The 17546-nt window shown below is 44.4% G+C and overlaps 1 protein-coding gene across 5 annotated transcripts in view; it reads left to right on the forward strand.

The window, feature by feature from the left end:
* Window positions 1–17546, forward strand: part of LOC137355613 (adhesion G protein-coupled receptor E2-like) — an 82399-nt gene that overhangs the window by 13104 nt on the left and 51749 nt on the right. The window contains exons 2-4 of one of the 5 annotated variants that reach the window (XM_068020940.1): window positions 12087–12176; window positions 13407–13550; window positions 14812–14958. The exons of 1 other annotated variant lie outside the window; for it this stretch is intronic. In XM_068020940.1, the coding sequence (XP_067877041.1) occupies window positions 12087–12176; window positions 13407–13550; window positions 14812–14958 (381 nt within the window). The remainder of the gene's footprint in view (window positions 1–12086; window positions 12177–13406; window positions 13551–14811; window positions 14959–17546) is intronic. 3 more of the 5 variants (XM_068020941.1, XM_068020942.1, XM_068020943.1) reach the window with 3 other exon arrangements.

Here is a 17546-nt window from a genome sequence, read left to right on the forward strand (position 1 = left end):
CTCCTCCAGCCCTCTAACCCTCCGAGATCTCGGCACTCTTCCAAATCTGGCCTCTCGCGCGGCCCCAATTTCCTTCATTCCACCATTGGCGGCCGTGCCTTCAGCTGCCTGGGCCCCAAGCTCTGGAACTCCCTCCCTAAACCCCAGCCGTCTCTCTCCTTCTCTCTCCCCCTTAAAGGAGCTCCTTAAAATTTTGTCTTTAACCAAACTTTTGTTCAGCTGTCCTAATATATTATGTGGCTCGGCATCCAATTTTGTTTGATAACGCTCCTGTGAAGTGCCTTGGGATGTTCTGCTATGGTAAAGGTGCTTTATAAATGCAAGTGGTTGTTGTTCGACTGTGTAAAGAGGGAGGTTTTCTGCACTATAATTGTGGTATGCACAGTCAGGGGTGTCCATTAGAAAGGAATGTTCCTCTGAAGCGCCCTGAGGACGTCAATTGTGGTGTTGTCTAACATGATTCAACTATGGCCAGCTCTCGTGCTTCCTGTTTACACAGACAACAGTTAACATGCAGCTGTCAGCATTAACCCTTGATGGATGGCAAGAAGCCCTCCTAAATCCCACTGCCCTAGCAAGTGATGAAAGAGAGCGAAGGGAAAGACAAAGAAGTGGGGAGAGGAAAAGAAGAAAAAGACAGGGAAAAGAGGAGAGAGGAGGCTTTATTAATGTTGCAACCTACAACAACTTGTATTAATGATACCTTTAATGTAGCGCCACAACCCAAGACGCATCACAAGACTGTAATCAAACAAAAATTGACAGCGAGATAAATAAGGAGATATTAGGAGAGGCGGCCAAGAGCTTGGTCAAAGATGTAGGGTTTAAGGGGTATCTGAATGGAGGCAAGAGAGGTAGAGAAGCGGGGAGATTTCGGGGGGGGGGATTCCAGAGCTTAGGGCCAAGGCAGCCAAAGGCATAGCCGCCAATGGTGGGGGGGGGGGGCGATGAAAGCTCAGGATGGGCAAGAGGCCAGAATTGGAGGAGCGCAAAGCTCTTGGAGGGTTGTGGGGCTGGAGGAGATTACAGAGATAGAGAGGGGTGAGACCATGGAGGGATTTGCACACAAGGATGAGAATTTTAAATTTGAGGCATTGCCAGACCAGGGGTCAATGACGAGTGAATGGGATTTGATGCAAATTGGAATACAGGCAACAGAGTTTTTGGAGGTGGAAGATGGCCAGCACAGCATTGGAATAGTCAACTCTGGAGGAAACAAAACCCTGGATTAGCCTGTACACAGCATGATGCGAACTGTCCAACACAATGATAGGATCAACTCGGGGTTTTGAGCACTATGACCAGGTGAGAAGGGGTCTAGGGTTCCCTCTCAGCCTTCGCCTGGTTTAACCGTGACAAGGTTTAATTTTAAAACACTGGTTTTTTTAGCTCCCCCTCAGTTCTTGTTCACTGCTCCAATTGTAAGGCAAAGAAATCAGACAGATTTTCTTAGATTTAAATAAGAAAGGTGGAAGTTTATTAATCTTAAACTCTAATACAGCTAACGACTATGAATTTGCAACACAGCCACACTAAGCATGCATACACAATAAATACACATGCAGGTAGAGACAGAAAAAGTAGAAAAGAATAAAGGGGAAACGTCTGAGGCAATATCGGGATTATAATTACAGTCCTTTAAGTTCAATGCGGAGTCTTTGGTTGCCGGTAAGTCCTGCAATTCATTGGGGACCAGTGCACGCTTCAACTTGTTTTGATGTCGGAGTCTTTTCTCTCTTGAGGTTGACATGTCTTCCGTGGGTCCCGTGGCTTGGGAGAAAATGAGAGAAAGATGGCCAGGAGAGAGGCTTCCTTGTTCCAGTTTCAGATGCAAACTCCTTTCTGTTCCTTTCTGTGTGACACAATTCAACTCCAAGTTAACCAGCAAGTCAGTCATGTGACTAACTGGCTTAACCACTCCTGCGTTTGTGGATTGTATCATCTTAGCAGTCCCTGGAAAGCACTTCCTTACACCTTCAATGTCTGCCGATCAAAATCCAGTTGGGTTAATTGGATTCAGGGAGTCTCCACAAGCACCGTCTCTTAGTATGCAAAGGTCTGGTGTTCCCTTTAACAAGTCACTTCTTCCTCCAGCAACTGTTTAATATCAATGTTCATATAAAGAAATTAATATGCCTCATTCATGGCAGGTGGGGGTCTGCATGACAGCACAAAAGCTCATTCAGAGAGGTAGGGAGGGAACAATATAAAATTGAGCCAATTGACACATTGCCCACCCTGATTATTGTGGAGTCTGGAGCAATATTCAAGCTGATGTTTTTTTTTGAAAGAGTTAATGAAACACGATTGATGTGGGCTGTTGAATTCATTAAGCTGGTCCTGGGAGATGACACAAACACATTCAGGAAACCCAGTAAACAGCAAGTTAAAATGACTATCAGATACTCACCGATGGATCTTGGTCACATATTCATAAGAAATGATGTTTGACAGGAGCCAGCCTCTTTTCATGCCAAGATTGTTATGAGGAAAACGTTGCATGTCAAGGAATAACCAACTCCCCACAAACAGCAGTGCAGATGTTGCAATGCCTTTTGTTAATGAGCCATCCTGGGCACCCCAGTACAGGGGAAATATCGGCCACAGAAAAGAAACAGCGAAGATTCTCTGGGGTGACACCAGGACTGTGAGATTATATTTATGAAGGAAATTGAGTCGTTTTCTGCTGGTTGCTTGCAATCAGGGGTAAATAGGTAATAAGGGGATTCGGGTGGTCAGCAGAAGAATGATGGGGGAAGTTAGAAGTGTTTTCACTCAGAGGGTTATTAGAACATGCTGCATTATCACGAGGGGCTACGGAGACAGAGACTAAAACTACAGTCAAATGGGAGGTATTGACAAGAAATATAACCAAATACAGGAAAGGGCAGGAAAATGGGATTGGAATTAACTCAGTCAACGCTGGAACTCGGTTGCTAGTGCCACCACACTGAGCTGAATAGCCTTCGGTGGTTTAGGGTCTATAATTCTATCAGCTGAACTCTAAATCAATTCCTGACGAGGTGCTGTTATTGATCCCAACTGCTGAGCCAGGGGCAAAGAGAATAACCCTCCGGGCTTAGGGAATTATAAAGGTTTCTTGTGCCTCCCCTCCTCTCCACTGCTTCTGCCGGTACAGGCAATGAGTGGCTGAACTAAACAGGAAGTCTCCGGGTTTGAATCCCTGGTCTGCGCCAATTTCTCCCGGGTGTTACAGTCTGCCTCTGAACCCTGATTGCTCGAGAGGAAAATTGGCCAAGTTTCTTGCTTGTGGTGCTGACAATGGACAAGAAACGAGATCTAGATTAGGCTCGGCGCTGACTCCATGGTCCATCTCTGTGCTGAAGATATTAAACGTACTGTGTCAATGCTGGATCCCAGTATCAATGGCATGGGATAGGAGTGGGACATTGTCTCTTGTGAACAGAACTTTTGCTTCCATTCGTTTTGGATTTTGATGCCCCTCAGATGTGCTGTTGGGCTGAACATGTAAGAGACCCCTGGAGGAAACCAGGATGGTAACTTGCACACACAAGATTGCACAGACATCGGGTGTGGAGCATTGTGAATTCCACACACTGCCCTCGGTGCATGATACTTCTGAGGGCCAGTGCAGTACTGATCCGTACAGGTCGAGCATTGCCAGCTTCAGACTGGCGACTGTGTTGACTTAACTAGGGACAGCCAAGCAGAAATCTATATGCTGCCACCTGAAAATGAAACTACTTTGTGTGTCTGTGAAACTCAGCCACATTTTAATCTGCAGAAAGCCAACTCATTTCCAACCAATATACGTGTTTCAAAATGGTTGTAGTTTCAGGCACATCATCAGCGAGTTTATGTGCAGTGTTTTTCCTGAAACAGTGCTGCCAACTTAACAGGAATCTCCCCAAAGTCCCACGCCAGGGCTTGGTGTCCCTTGTATGAGAGTTAAACTAGTCACCACATACTGAGATGTCGGGATTGAAAGACTCACAACACTATTATCACTATAAAATGGGGGGCCTGGCCTTGGTGACATACCTCATAAAGTAGGAGGGTCAGTGTCCAATTGGATAGGAAATTGGCTTAAGGACAGAAAACAGCAAGCCGCAGTAAATGTTTGCTTGTCAGACTGGAGGATGGTAGGCCGTGGTGTTCCCTAAGGATCAGTGCTAGGCCCACTGCTTTTTTTGCTATATATAAATGACTTGGATATTGGAATATAGAGTAGAATCTCATTGATTTTCTCTCGTTTTGTGTCTCGCTTGATGAGAGGGTTGATCTTTCACTAGGCTGAAGTTCAGGGGTCATGGTTCACCTCTCCTGAGTAGCCCTTCTTCTCATGGCAGCTTCGCCAATGGGTGCTGACTGGTCACTTGACCATGTTGGGTATGTAGGCTGAGCTCGACACCTGCGAATTTTAGCAGGGCTCTCTGGATTGGGATCCAAGGTGAGACAGTGGCGTGATTGCTTTTCCACTGCACTTCCTGGCTGAGCTGATCTGATGGATATCTGCGTGCACCCAAAACTTGACCACAAAAAGGTATGTGTCTCCAATCAAACCACTCGAAAGCGGATTACTCAGCAAAGGCATGAAGCCATCTGCTGAACGAGTGTAAACCTTTCAAAGCTTTTAGCTTCACTTCTTCATTTGACCAATGATTTAGTTTCAACAGTAACAGACGGCACCGAGCTGTGGCTTATGGTAATGTTATACATTTCATGGGCTCTGTTTGTATTCTAATGTGGCACTTCCTCCCTGTGAGTCCAAGCATCATATCTGATGCAACGTGTTTTTGTTTAGGTTTGAAACTGTTTGTTTTATTTCTGCACAACTAGCCAGAGGCACTGTTCTTTTAATTATGGCGAGGACCTGATTATCTCACTTTTATCATGTGATGCAGTCAGGTTGTGGTCTGAGGTTGGTGATATAATAGCGTAGCTGTAGCATATTTCAACTCATCAGCTAATGTTTTATTTGGAGACTACTGCGAGCTAAGTAGGGGCTCGCATTAAAGTCTCAGCATCAGAGTTTTTTGAGGATGTAACTAGTAGGGTAGATAAAGGGGAACCAGTAGAGGTAGTATATCTGGATTTTCAAAAGGCATTTGATAAGGTGCCACATAAAAGATTAATAGGCAAGATAAGGGCTCATGGTGTTGGGGTAATATATTAGCGTGGATAGAGGATGGTTAACAGACTGGAAGCAGAGACTGAGCATAAATAGGGCATTTTCAAGTTGGCAGGCAGTGGATAGTGGGGTGCCACAAGGATCAGTACTGGGGCCTCAGCTATTTACAATCTATATTAATGACTTGGATAAAGAGACAGAGAGTAATGTATCTAAGTTTGCTGATGATACAAAGCTCGGTGGAAAGGTAAGCTGCAGGGAGGATGTAGAGAGGCTGCAAAGAGATATAGACAGGTTAAGTGAGTGGGCAACAAAATGGCAAATGGAGTATAATGTAGGGAAGTGTGAAGTTGTTCACTTTGGTTGTAAAAATAGAAAAGCAGAATATTTTTTAAAAGGTGGAATCTGGTAATTGTTGATGTTCAAAAAAACTTGGGAGTACTCGTACAAGGAACGCACAAAGTTAACATGCAGGTACAGCAGGCTATTAGGAAGGCAAATGGCATGTTGACCTTTATTGCAAGGGGATTGGAGTACAGGAATAAAGAAATCTTACTAAAATGGAAAGGGCTTTGGTGAGACCGCACCTGGAATACTGTGTGCAGTTTTGGTCTCCACATTTAAGAAAGAATATACTTGCACTGGAGGCAGTGCAGCAAAGATTTATTAACTTGGTCCCTGGGATGAGGGGGTTGTCCTATGATGAGAGGCTGAGTAAATTTGGCCTATATTCTCTGGAGTTTAGAAGATTGAGAGTCAATCTAATTGAGACATACAAGATTCTGAAAGGGCTTGATAGGGGAGAAGCTGAGAGATTGTTCCCACTGGTCGGGGAATCGAGAACACGGAGACACAGTCTCAGGATAAGGGGTCAATCAGTCAGGACTGAGATGAGGGGAAATTACTTCACTCAAAGGGTTGTAAATCTTTGGAATTCTCTACTTCAGAGGGTTGTGGATGCTCCATCATTGAATTTATTTAAGATATATTTTTGGTCTCGCAGGGGATCAAGGGATATGGGGAGCGGGCAGGAAAGTGGAATTGAAGCCCAGGATCAGTCATGATTGTATTGAATGGCAGAGCAGGCTCGATGGGCCATACGGTCTACTTCTGCTCCTATTTCTCGCGTTCATCCCGAATCCCTTTCAAAGAGAAAATCACACTGTCAGCGCAGCATATCCCATTCCCCATTGTCAGACATGGCTCAGTGGGTAGCCTGTAAGTCAGAAGGTTGTGGGTCCCATTGCAGGGCCTTGAGCACAAAATCTAGGCTCACATACTGAGGGAGTGCTGCACTGTCAAAGTTGCCGTCTTTTGGATACGATGTTAAACCCCCTCTGCCCTCTCAGGTGGACATGCAAGATCCCAGGGCACTATTTTAAAGAGTGTGGAATTTCTCGCTGTGTCCTGGGCAATATTCAACCAATAACACTGAAAAGCAGGTTATCTGGTCATTGTTGCATTGCTGTTTGTGGGACACTGCTTTGTCTAAATAGGCTGCTGTGTCTCCTAAATTAAAACAGGAATTACACTTCAAAAGTACTTCATTGGCTGTAAAGTGCTTTGGGACATCCTAAGGTTATGAAAGGTGCTATATAAATGCAAGTCTTTTTTTATTGCTGAAGAGTCAATCATGTCATCTGGGTCATTCGTAAAACAAGTATGTCTCATTAGCAGGACGAAATATAAGATGTTGACCTTGACACCTGGAATACCAAGCTAGCTCTCCCTTCACATGGTAGCTGTTGTTTTACAAGTTGCCCTGCATCGCTCATTCAGTCACGTTGTAACCAAATTTTGTAGAATCGACGACAATACTGAGGGCAAACAAAAAATACTGCGGATGCTGGAAATCTGAAATAAAAACAGAAAATGCTGGAAAACACTCAGCAGCTCAGGCAGCGTCTGTAGAGAGGGAAACCAAGTTAATGCTTCAGGTTGATGAACGTTCATCAGAACTAGTTTCTTTTTGAGGGAGGGCAGGTTAGAGTGAGGAGGGGAGTTGAGCAATTGATACAGCCCATGTCACTCCGGCAGTTCCCAATGAAATGACCGGAGTGAGTGAGGGAAGCAAAACTCTGAGACTTGGCATGAAAACAACTGGAAGACAGGAACATCAGCTGATATATCACAAAGGTGGTTGAAGGCCTCCTTGCCTAGGCTTTTCTCAATTGAGTGTAAACATTTCAGTGCTAAATCAAAATGCTGCCTTTTCTTTCCTATCCTCCCTTCTAGTTTATCTCCTTTTGACATGTTCCACTCTCCTAATGATGATAACTCAGCTTTAGTACCTCATCAAAGAGGCCATATGTTATATGTGAGTCTAGACAGAGTGTCAAGAAGCTATTTGACCTTGGCGAAATATCACCCTTAATCTCATTGAAACATATATGATCCTGAAGGGGATTGATGGTGTAGGCACTGAGAGGCTTTATCCCAGCTGGAGAATCTGGAACTAGGGGCCATCATCTCTGGATAAGGCATTTAGGACTGAGATGAAGAGAAATTTCTTTACTCGGAGGGTGTGGATCTTTGGAATTCTCCACCCCAGAGAGCTGTGGATGCAGTGGTTGAGTATATTTAAGACTGAGATTGACAGATTTTTGGACTGTAAGGGAATCAAATGATATGAGGATAGAGAGGAAAGTGGAGTTGAGTTAGAAGATCAGCCATGATCCCATTGAATGATGGAGCAGGCTCGAGGGGTCATATCGCCTACTCTGCTCCTATTTTTAATTTGGATTACATTCCTTGTCTTATAGCTGAGGAGTGATCTGGCTAAGGTTCTTTATAAAAATTATTCACTCACAGGCTGGCACCTTATGGACCCTCCTGAAGCAGGGTCGGAGGCGGGGGGGCACGGAGAATGGCAACAGGTGGCGAGGAGGCGGTGGGCCAGAGGGCTCGTCATCTCCCTTTTGCCCAGCGATCCTCCTGGGGGCGGGATAGGCTGACGAAGGCCTTCCCGCCCAGAGGCCAATTGAGGCCCTTGAGTGGCCTATTAAGGGGCCAATTCAGGGCCTCTTAACGCCGCCGCTGGGATCCTACCAGCGGCTGACGTGGGGGCCTCTGCCGCATGGAAAACCTCTACCCCCAAGACGCCCCTCCCCCGGACTGAACAACCAACCCCCACAGCCCCTGCTCCCACCCACGCCAGAGCCTTCCGGATTGGCCCCAGCGACCCCGCCTCACCAACCTGTGCTCCGAGGTTCCAGCGCTGGGCCTGGGTCTGAGACCTCTGCAGTACCTGTAGTGACAGGGATCTTGCCTCCTAAAACCTTGACAACAAGACCTGAGGATCGCCCTCTCCAGCACAAAATCCAGCCCACAGGGTATGAGCATCACTGGTAAGACCAGCATTTATTGGCCATCATTAATTGCCCTTGAGAAGGTGGTGGTGAGCCACTTTCTTCATGTGTGCAGATTATTAGTCCAGGCCTCTGGATTACTAGTCCAGTAACATCAACACTATACTACTGTAGCCTTACTGGGGACGAAAATGTTAAAAGGATTTGATAGGGTAGATACAGAGGAACTATTTCCTCTGGTGGGGGAATCAAGAATTAGGGGACATCATTTTAAATTATACCTATGCTATTCAGAAGGGAAATCAGGAAGCACTTTTTCCACACAAAGGTTAATAGAATCTGGAATTCTGTGCCCCAGTAGGCTATAGATTCTGGGGGACAATGAAGTTTTCAAAACCGAGATTGAGATTTTTGTTAAGGATGTGAATCAAGGGATATGGAGTTAAAGCTGCTAGATGGGGGAAACAGTAGCATAGTGGCAATGTCACTAAGCTAGTAATTCAAATATCCTGCAGATGTGGTTTCAAACCCCACAGCAGATGGTGAAATTTAAGTTTGATTAATTAATAAAAATCTGGAATTGAAAATAAGTCTCAGTATAATAGTATTGTGCAACTATCATTGTTGTAAAAAAAAACATCTGGTTCATTCATGTCTTTTAGGGAAGGAATTTTTTTTTATTCGTACCTGGGATGTGGGCGTCACTGGCTAGGCCAGCATTTATTGCCCATCCCTAATTGCCCTTGAGAAGGTGGTGGTGAGCTGCCTTTTTGAATCGCTGCAGTCCATTTGGGGTAGGTACACCCACAGTGCTGTTAGGAAGGGAGTTCCAGGATTTTGACCCAGCAACAGTGAAGGAACAGCGATTATAGTTCCCATGCATCTGCTGCCCTTGTCCTTTTAGGTGGTAGAGGTCGTGGGTTTGGAAGGTGCTGTCTAAGGAGCCTTGGTGCATTGCTGTAGTGCATCTTGTAGATGCTACACACAGCTGCCACTGTGCGTCGGTGGTGGAGGGAGTGAATGTTTGTGGATGGGGTGCCAAACTAATGGGCTGCTTTGTCCTGGATGGTGTTGAGCTTCTTGAGTGTTGTTGGAGCTGCAGCCCTCCAGGAAAGTGGAGAGTACTCCATCACACTCCTGACTTGTGCCTTGTAGATGGTAGACAGGGTGAGGAGTCAGGAGATGAGTTACGAGCCACAGGATTCCTAGCCTCTGACCTGCTCTTGTAGCCAATGTATTTCTGTGGCTACTCCAGTTCAGTTTCTCGTCAATGGTGACTCCCAGATGTTGATACCTTCCATACCTGGTCTGGCCTACACGTGACTCCAGACCCACAGCAATGTGGTTGAATCTTAACTGTCCCCTGAATTGCCCTAGCAAACCATTCAAGTGTCAAGGGCAATTGAGGATGGCTAACAAATTCTGGCCTTATCAGTGAAGCCTACGTCTCGTGAAAGAGTATAAAAAATCAACCATGATCTAATTGAATGGCAGAACAGGCTTGAGGGGTAGAATAGTCTCCTCCTGTTCCTCACCTGAGGCTACCTTGGTCTCAGTGACTCCCATGAGGTGTATAAAATTATGAGGGGAGTGGATAGGAAGGACTTATTTCCCTAGCAGACAGATCAATAATGGGCCATAGATTTAAAGTAATAAAAACAAGAAATGCTGGAAATACTCAGCAGATCTGGCTGCATCTATGGAGAGAGAAGCAGAGTTAACGTTTCAGGTCAGTGACCCTTCATCAGAACTGACAAATATTAGAAATATAAAAGGTTTTAAGCAAGTAAAGCGGGGGTGTGGCAAGAGATAACACAAGAGAAGGTGTTGATAGGACAAGATCACAGAGACTAACTGACCAGAAGGTCATGGAACAAAGGGTATGTTAATGGTGTGCTGAAAGACAAAGCATTAGTACAGAGAGGGTGTCAATTGACAGTAAAATGAACAGCCCTGGCCCCAAGTACAAACATGAAAAAACAGTAGGTAGGCATAGTAGAAACAAACTAAAATAAAATTACCAAATAAAAAAAAAGAACAAAAAATAAAAAGGGGGGCCCTTCATGCTCTGAAATTATTGAACTCAATGTTCAGTCCGGCAGGCTGTAGTGTGCCTAATCGGTAAAGGAGATGCTATTCCTCGAGCTTGCGTTGATGTTCACTGGAACACTGCAGCAATCCCAGGACAGAGATGTGGGCATGAAAGCAGGGGGGGGTGTTGAAATGGCAAGCAACCGGAAGCTCAGGGTCATGTTTTCGGACTGAGCGGAGGTGTTCTGCAAAGCGGTCACGCAGTCTGCGTTTGGTCTCCCCAGTGTAGAGGAGACCACATTGTGAGCAGCGAATACAGTATACTACATTGAAAGAAGTATAAGTAAATTGCTGCTTCACCTGAAAGGAGTGTTTGGGGCCTTGGATAGTGAGGAGAGAGGAGGTAAATGGGCAGGTGTTACACCTCCTGCGATTGCAGGGAAGGTGCCGTGGGAAGGGGACGAGGTAATGGGGGTAATGGAGGAGTGGATGAGAGTATCACGGAGGGAATGATCCCTTCAGAATGCTGACAGGGGAAGGGAGGGGAAGATGCGTTTGGTGGTGGCATCATGCTGGATGTGGCCAAAATGGCGGAGGATGATCCTTTGGATGTGGAGGCTGCTGGGGTGGGAAGTGAGGACAAGGGGAACCCTGTCGCAGTTCTGGGAGGGAAGGCGAGGGGTGAGGGTAGAGGGTCGGACACGGTTGAGGGCTCCGTCAACCAAAGTGGGGGGGGGAGACCTCGGTTGAGGAAAAAGGAAGACATATCAGAAGCGCTGATATCTGACATATCAGAATAGATTTAAAGTAATTGGTAGAGGGGAGTTGAGGGGAATTTCTTTCACCTAGAGGCTGGTAGGGATCTGGAACTCACTCCCTGAAAAGGTGGTCGAGGCAGAAACTTTCCTCACACTGAAAAAATACTTGGATATGCACTTGAGGTGCTGTAACCTACCAGGCTATGGATCAAGAGCTGGAAAGTAGGATTAGGCTTCATCATTCTTTCTCGGCCAGCTCAGACACGATGGGCTGAATGGCCTCCTTCCGTCCCATAAATTTCCATGATTTTCTATATTTCTACAGAGCTATCGAGGGACATCAGAACTTTCAGAGATTGTAATTCAATCATGAGGGTCATTTTCCTGTTTCCAAGCAGCTGTACTAGCAGATTCATCTCCTTACAAACTAACACTAACCTGACGGAAATGCTGCAGGACTGGGACATTGCACTGGGAGCAGAGTGAAGGACATGAATTCCAACTTTACAGGTGGCTGAAGTTGGCTCAGCAGATCTGCTCAAAATAGTGCAACAAGGAGCCCTCACAAAACAGAAATATTAATCTCAATGTAACTATGTCCTCACAACTGCAGGATTTACATTTGATTGGCTATTGAATTGCATAGAATTTACCGCACAGAAACAGGCCAATCGACCCAACAGCTCCATGCTGGTTATTTATGCTCCACATGGACCTCCTCCCGATTCTCTTCATCTAACCCTATCAGCATATTTTCAAATTCATCATTCATTATCAGCCAATTCAACCCAGATACATTTCACCAGGTCTCTTGTTGATACAATTGGGAAATGTCAGCAATAATTATATGTCAAAACTGTTTGTTCTCCTTCCTAGTGGTTTATCTGTATTTCACTTGGGATCAGTACGTCACTGGTCAGACATGCTCACAAGGGTACACAAGAAGCCTCAATGGAACATGTGTTGGTGAGTTTGAAGTTTGTTTTTAAGTATTTGCTTATAATACTGAAATTGTTAACTTTCCTTTAATGCTTATCGTTCATCTTTTTACAGTTCCCTATCTTCCCCATTTTTTGTTCCCTTTTTTTGTTGTTAACGACTGTTTCAGCTTAGTTCTAGACTTGATATTATCAATTTGTTTTAACTTGGTGTAGTCTTATTGCAATACTACCCTATTTTAGTAAGTTAATTAATGGTAGGTTAATTATGTTGTTAAAGATAGACAGGTAAAGGGCATTGTTTAATTCAGGACTTAGAACAGATATAAAGAGAGCCTGCTGGGACATGGGGAAGGAAAGCAGGAGACAAAGCTATGTAATGCTACATTCTGTGAATAAACTGACTATCAAGTAAACCCATTTGGTTGGACTCCATATTGCACCCTAAAGCTTCACAGTGAGTACACTGAGTTCTTACCTTAGAGAGTTGAGTTGTAATCCCAGTCTAAGGTCACTTGGGTTTTTCCTAGAAAATGACGTTCACCAATCTCACCCAGTGTAACTGAAGTCTATGAGGGAGTTCAACTTGTAATGATTGAATGCCAGTCATTCCGATATTCCTGCAACAGAGAGGTTGAAGACAAACCAAAAGTTAAAGGAATGGAAAAGGAGGAAGGTGGGAAAATGTAAAAAGCAAAATAAAGGGATATGAGAAAATTGAGAACGAGGAACAAAAAGGAAATGAGTTCTTAAGAAAGACTGAGGAAAGTGCTGGCTTTCTTTGAACAAGGAGATCTTCAGATGGCCTAAGACGCTGGATGAAGGTTACTGCTGATCTAGGAACAGTTGTTCCCTATCGGGAAGGGTTCATTTACCAAAGTGTGCAAATTAGAAAGTGAGGCGAAAGAAGGGAAGAGATAAATCTCTTCACTCAAAGTGTCATAGAGTTGAGTAAGAAGTTACCAGGGAAGGCCACAGAAATGGATAGTCTAAATGGATTCACAAGCAAATGGGATGGTTATCTGGAAAGCGAGAAGAGATGAAGGGATATAGTGAGAAGGTGGGTAGATGAAATTGATCTATGATAAAGGCTTTCTTTTTCTTAGATTAGTATCATCTACCTGACCTTTTTTCTACACTCAATGCCTTTTCCTGTTCCTAACAATTCTTAAGACCTTATCCCATCAATCTAGCTTGAGTTAGAACCCAACTTCACAACCCAGTTCTCCCTGCTTACAACATTTTCTGTCCATTACAGATGAGGATGAGTGTCTCACTTCCCCATGTGGACCCTATACAATCTGCCACAACAAGATTGGAGGGTTTCACTGCACCTGCCAGAGAGGATTTGCCTCAGTATCCAATCAAGTTCTCAATGGTAAAACAGTGTCCTTCTGTGTAGGTTGGTATAATTGCAAACTTGGTTGGTTTTCTTGAACTATGTTATGTGCAAAACCAAAACTCACTTGGAGAACGAGAAAGTATTAGAATTTAGGAGAAGCCTGAACTGAAGTGGACTTGCTGGGAGGGACTTGTAGCTGTAACATCTCAGATACTGGAAATTATACCAACTCAAGTCGCAAGTAGCACATTGCTTGGCCTATAGAAGGGAGAAGGCATCAGGAATTTTCAAGAGCATATTGAAATGTTACGGTTTAGGTCTTGCTTTCGTTATTCACTTGGGCACAGCTATGCTTGTTATAATTGAGTGGCTTTGATAGCGAAAATAAGGAGAATCTGTTTCCACTGGTGGGTTGGTCAGTAACCAGAGGATGCAGATTAAAGAAAATTGGCAAAAGAACCAGAGACAAGATGAGGAGAAATTTATTTTACACAGCGAGTTGCTATGATCTGGAATGCACTGCTTGAAAGTTGTGGATGCAGATTTCAAAGAGGTTTTGACTTCACCCAGACGTTACCGGAAACCAGTAAAAGTCAATCAGCAATTCCCAACATTTATGAGCGCAGACCTGTCATCCTATATTCTGGTAATCAAATCAGGTGCAGAAATGAATGCCATTAATATAGCATTGCAGAAATCCCATAATTATATTATGATTTGGGCTTTCTCTAAATGCCATTCACCTGTGTTCAGAGAAGAAAGCAATTTCCTTCTGAAGAAAGGTCAGTGACCTGAAACGTTAACTCTGCTTCTCGCTCCACAGATGCTGCCAGACCTGCCGAGTATTTCCAGCATTTCTTGTTTTTATATAAGCAATTTCCTTATGCAGTCTGAGCTTTTTATTATGGTATAATATGCCACACGTTAGGTTTAATACCCACGATCCTCTCCCAGCTACCCCTAAAGGTGCTAAGTATCATCTAGTACGAATATTAGGTTCAGGCTAACGTGACGAGTCAGATTTAGTTACAAGGCAATTACACAGAAGCAACTTCTGAAGATTAGCCACTGTCACAGTGGTGTGAGATACTTAATTTCCAATTCTAAACACCATTTTGCTTTCTTGTCAGATTTTCCTATTTAAGGATCACTTTGCCCATGGGTTGAGATGCCTCACTCAATTCATGGAAGACACTCATCCAGCAATCAGAGGCAACTATTATCCCACTAGTATGGGCCAGATTTGAACCTAGTTCCCAAGTGATAAGATAGCCAAGAATCCACTGCTTATCCCAAGCTTATCACACTTCTTATTTTGCAGATGAGAACGAGTGTGCCTCTAACCCATGTGGGCCAACTGCATTCTGTCACAACACTGAAGGGAGCTTTTACTGTACTTGTGATAATGGATTTTACTCATATTCTGGGGATTATAAATTCGCTGGTGAATCCGAGTCCCACTGTAGAGGTGAATATAATTATAGACCTAACCATTATTCTCAAACAATATTTGTCTCTTCATTCCTCACTCCCTACTCTAACTCTGGTCCCACAATATTCTACAGTTTCTCCTTTATCATCATCCCAGCCCTCAAAAGACACATCTTCTTAATGAGACTCAACACTTGCTTCCTTAACCTATCTCAATTCATCTAGTGTAGCTCAATTGTTGCCCTTTGCCTCAGCACTTGCCAATGTCTTTACCCATTCCCTCTTCTTAAGAACTGTTCCACCCCCAACAAAGCAAATATGCAAGAGGTTCCCATCCCTGTTTCCCATTTTGGATAACTCCAACATTCTCTACCCAGTATACTGGCACCGGCTGTTGTCACTGGTCCATCACTGGCATCCTGAGAACCACCCCCATTATAGTTCGGTTACACTGGCCACAGTCAATTGGGACTGGGTACGCTTCAGAGGCCAACCGCACCTGGCACAGGTTCATGAGGTTGTCGTGGGTGCTCATGGCCCTTAAGTGTCTATTGTCGACCCATGATGGTACGCGACCCTGTTTTAAATCCTCCAAATTACTGCACCCCTCACTTAGCAACCACATACCGCACACATCGTTATGGGCGGGGCGGTCCGGTCTGACGCATTCCAGTCCTCTTTTATTAGTTTGTTTATAGTCTGGGCATGACTTTCCAGCACAGCTATTATTTCTTTCAGGTGGATTGTCATGACTTGGTTTTCTCGTAACTCCTGCCCTTCAACCTCATTAGCTTCCCCGAGTATTTTTTTTAACTGATCCCGCAAGGTGTTGACCTACAATTGGAGTTGGGCACTATCTAAATTATTGATCAGTGATGCCCCTGTATTAAACACTGTGGCTGTGTCATTGATCAACTCTCTCTCCCTACTTCCTGAACCGGTGTGCATGTTACTGCCAATTCATACAAATCCTCCCAATATTTGTCCCCGTAATTTAGCTCATAGAATTGTCGGAACATTTCCTTTAACAACTTGTCCATCTCTGTTGGGCAGCACCGGGGCAGTCGTACCTCCGTCAAATTGAGGATGACAGATGCTGTCTCACAGTGCACGTCATGGTACAACTCCTCCCCTGTTGGAATTAGCACCAACCCGTTTCTGGGTCCGGGTGTCGTTAGGGAACACTTGACTTCTATAACCTGGGCCTTTGGGGCCCTGGGTGGGGGTTATTTTCCAAGTGCTATCAGTTCGGTAGCATTGACGGTGTTTGGGGGATCTGGGACCACGCAAGAGTCTAGATTCTGAGTCCATTCCAGATCCAGAATCCTGCCATTGGAATTGGAAAGCAATGGCTGCCCCCTTCTGGCATTTATTTTCTGATTCCCCCCACACACGCATAAATCCCTTGCTTCTCCTTCCACCATTTGTCCCAACACAATTTCGCTCCCCCCTTTGCCCCAGTAGCCCATCTGAAAGAGTTGTTTACATCTTTCCAGTCCCCGAGTACACCACCTTTAGTCTGATCCATCTTTCACAGCCACCAGAATTGTCACCATGCTCAGCCAAGGGGTATGTCCCATCTCATATTCTTGGAGCCGATTTGCTTCTACAGAAAAGAGAAAAAGAAGAAAATTAGCAGTACTCTGTCAGGGGTCCTCCCTCCACAGGTCAGACTTCGGTTATGCACAAATTTACATGGGGTGCCCCAATTTCCACGTTCCCCCTTCCTGTCTATCAGGGCGGGGTCTCTTGCGGCTCAGGGTTGGTGTGCGGGGACTCGTCCAGGACACCCTGGGTCGGGGTGTCCGACTGCTCCTCCTTACCACCCCGCTCTCTTGGTCTTGCCTTTAAACAAATAAAACTCCCTTTTCCAAAATTAAAACCTCTTCATTTATAAAAAAATTACCCAAATTTCCTTTGCCAAATGATCCTTTGTTCTTCCCACAGTCTGAGCTTAAAACACACAGTTTGAGCATGTTTTTGTTTTATTCCAGTCTCTAACTCGCATCTGTGAATTTCTGTCTGAAGTAAAATCCCCACATGTTTAACAAAACAAAATCCCATACGAATTGAAATTTTGATCAGAAATTCCAACTCGAATTTATAACTTCGAACATATGCTTATTTCCATTACTGTTCGCCTTTAACGAGGTCACAATTCCATTGTGAAATCCCCTTTAACCCGAAGGTAGTAAAATTTAAGACCACAAAATCACAGTTTCAGAAAACATACTTAAGACATACATCCTCCGCACAAAGCCTTTATTACACATACACATTCTCTTGCTGGAAGCTTCCCACTTGCAACTTCAGACAAAATTTAAACCTAACAGCAGCCTCAAACAGCATGGGAGAAAACCCCCTATATCTCTTTCTCTCTCAGAACAATGAACAGAATCTTTTTTTTTACAGTCCAATATCCATGTTATCATAACTTCTTTCTCACTCACACCAATTAAAAAAAAAGCTTTTGAAACACATGAAACAACCAACTGTTTTAAAATCATAAAACAAAAACAGACCACAAGGGATTAAACAACTTTCAAGTGACACAGATACTGGCCTGCAAATCAGAGACATGAGTCACTCTCTCAGCTCGAGAGCACAGCACAATTGGATTTCAAC

This window comes from Heterodontus francisci, chromosome 43 (assembly GCF_036365525.1).
Source record: "Heterodontus francisci isolate sHetFra1 chromosome 43, sHetFra1.hap1, whole genome shotgun sequence".
Taxonomy (NCBI): domain Eukaryota; kingdom Metazoa; phylum Chordata; class Chondrichthyes; order Heterodontiformes; family Heterodontidae; genus Heterodontus; species Heterodontus francisci.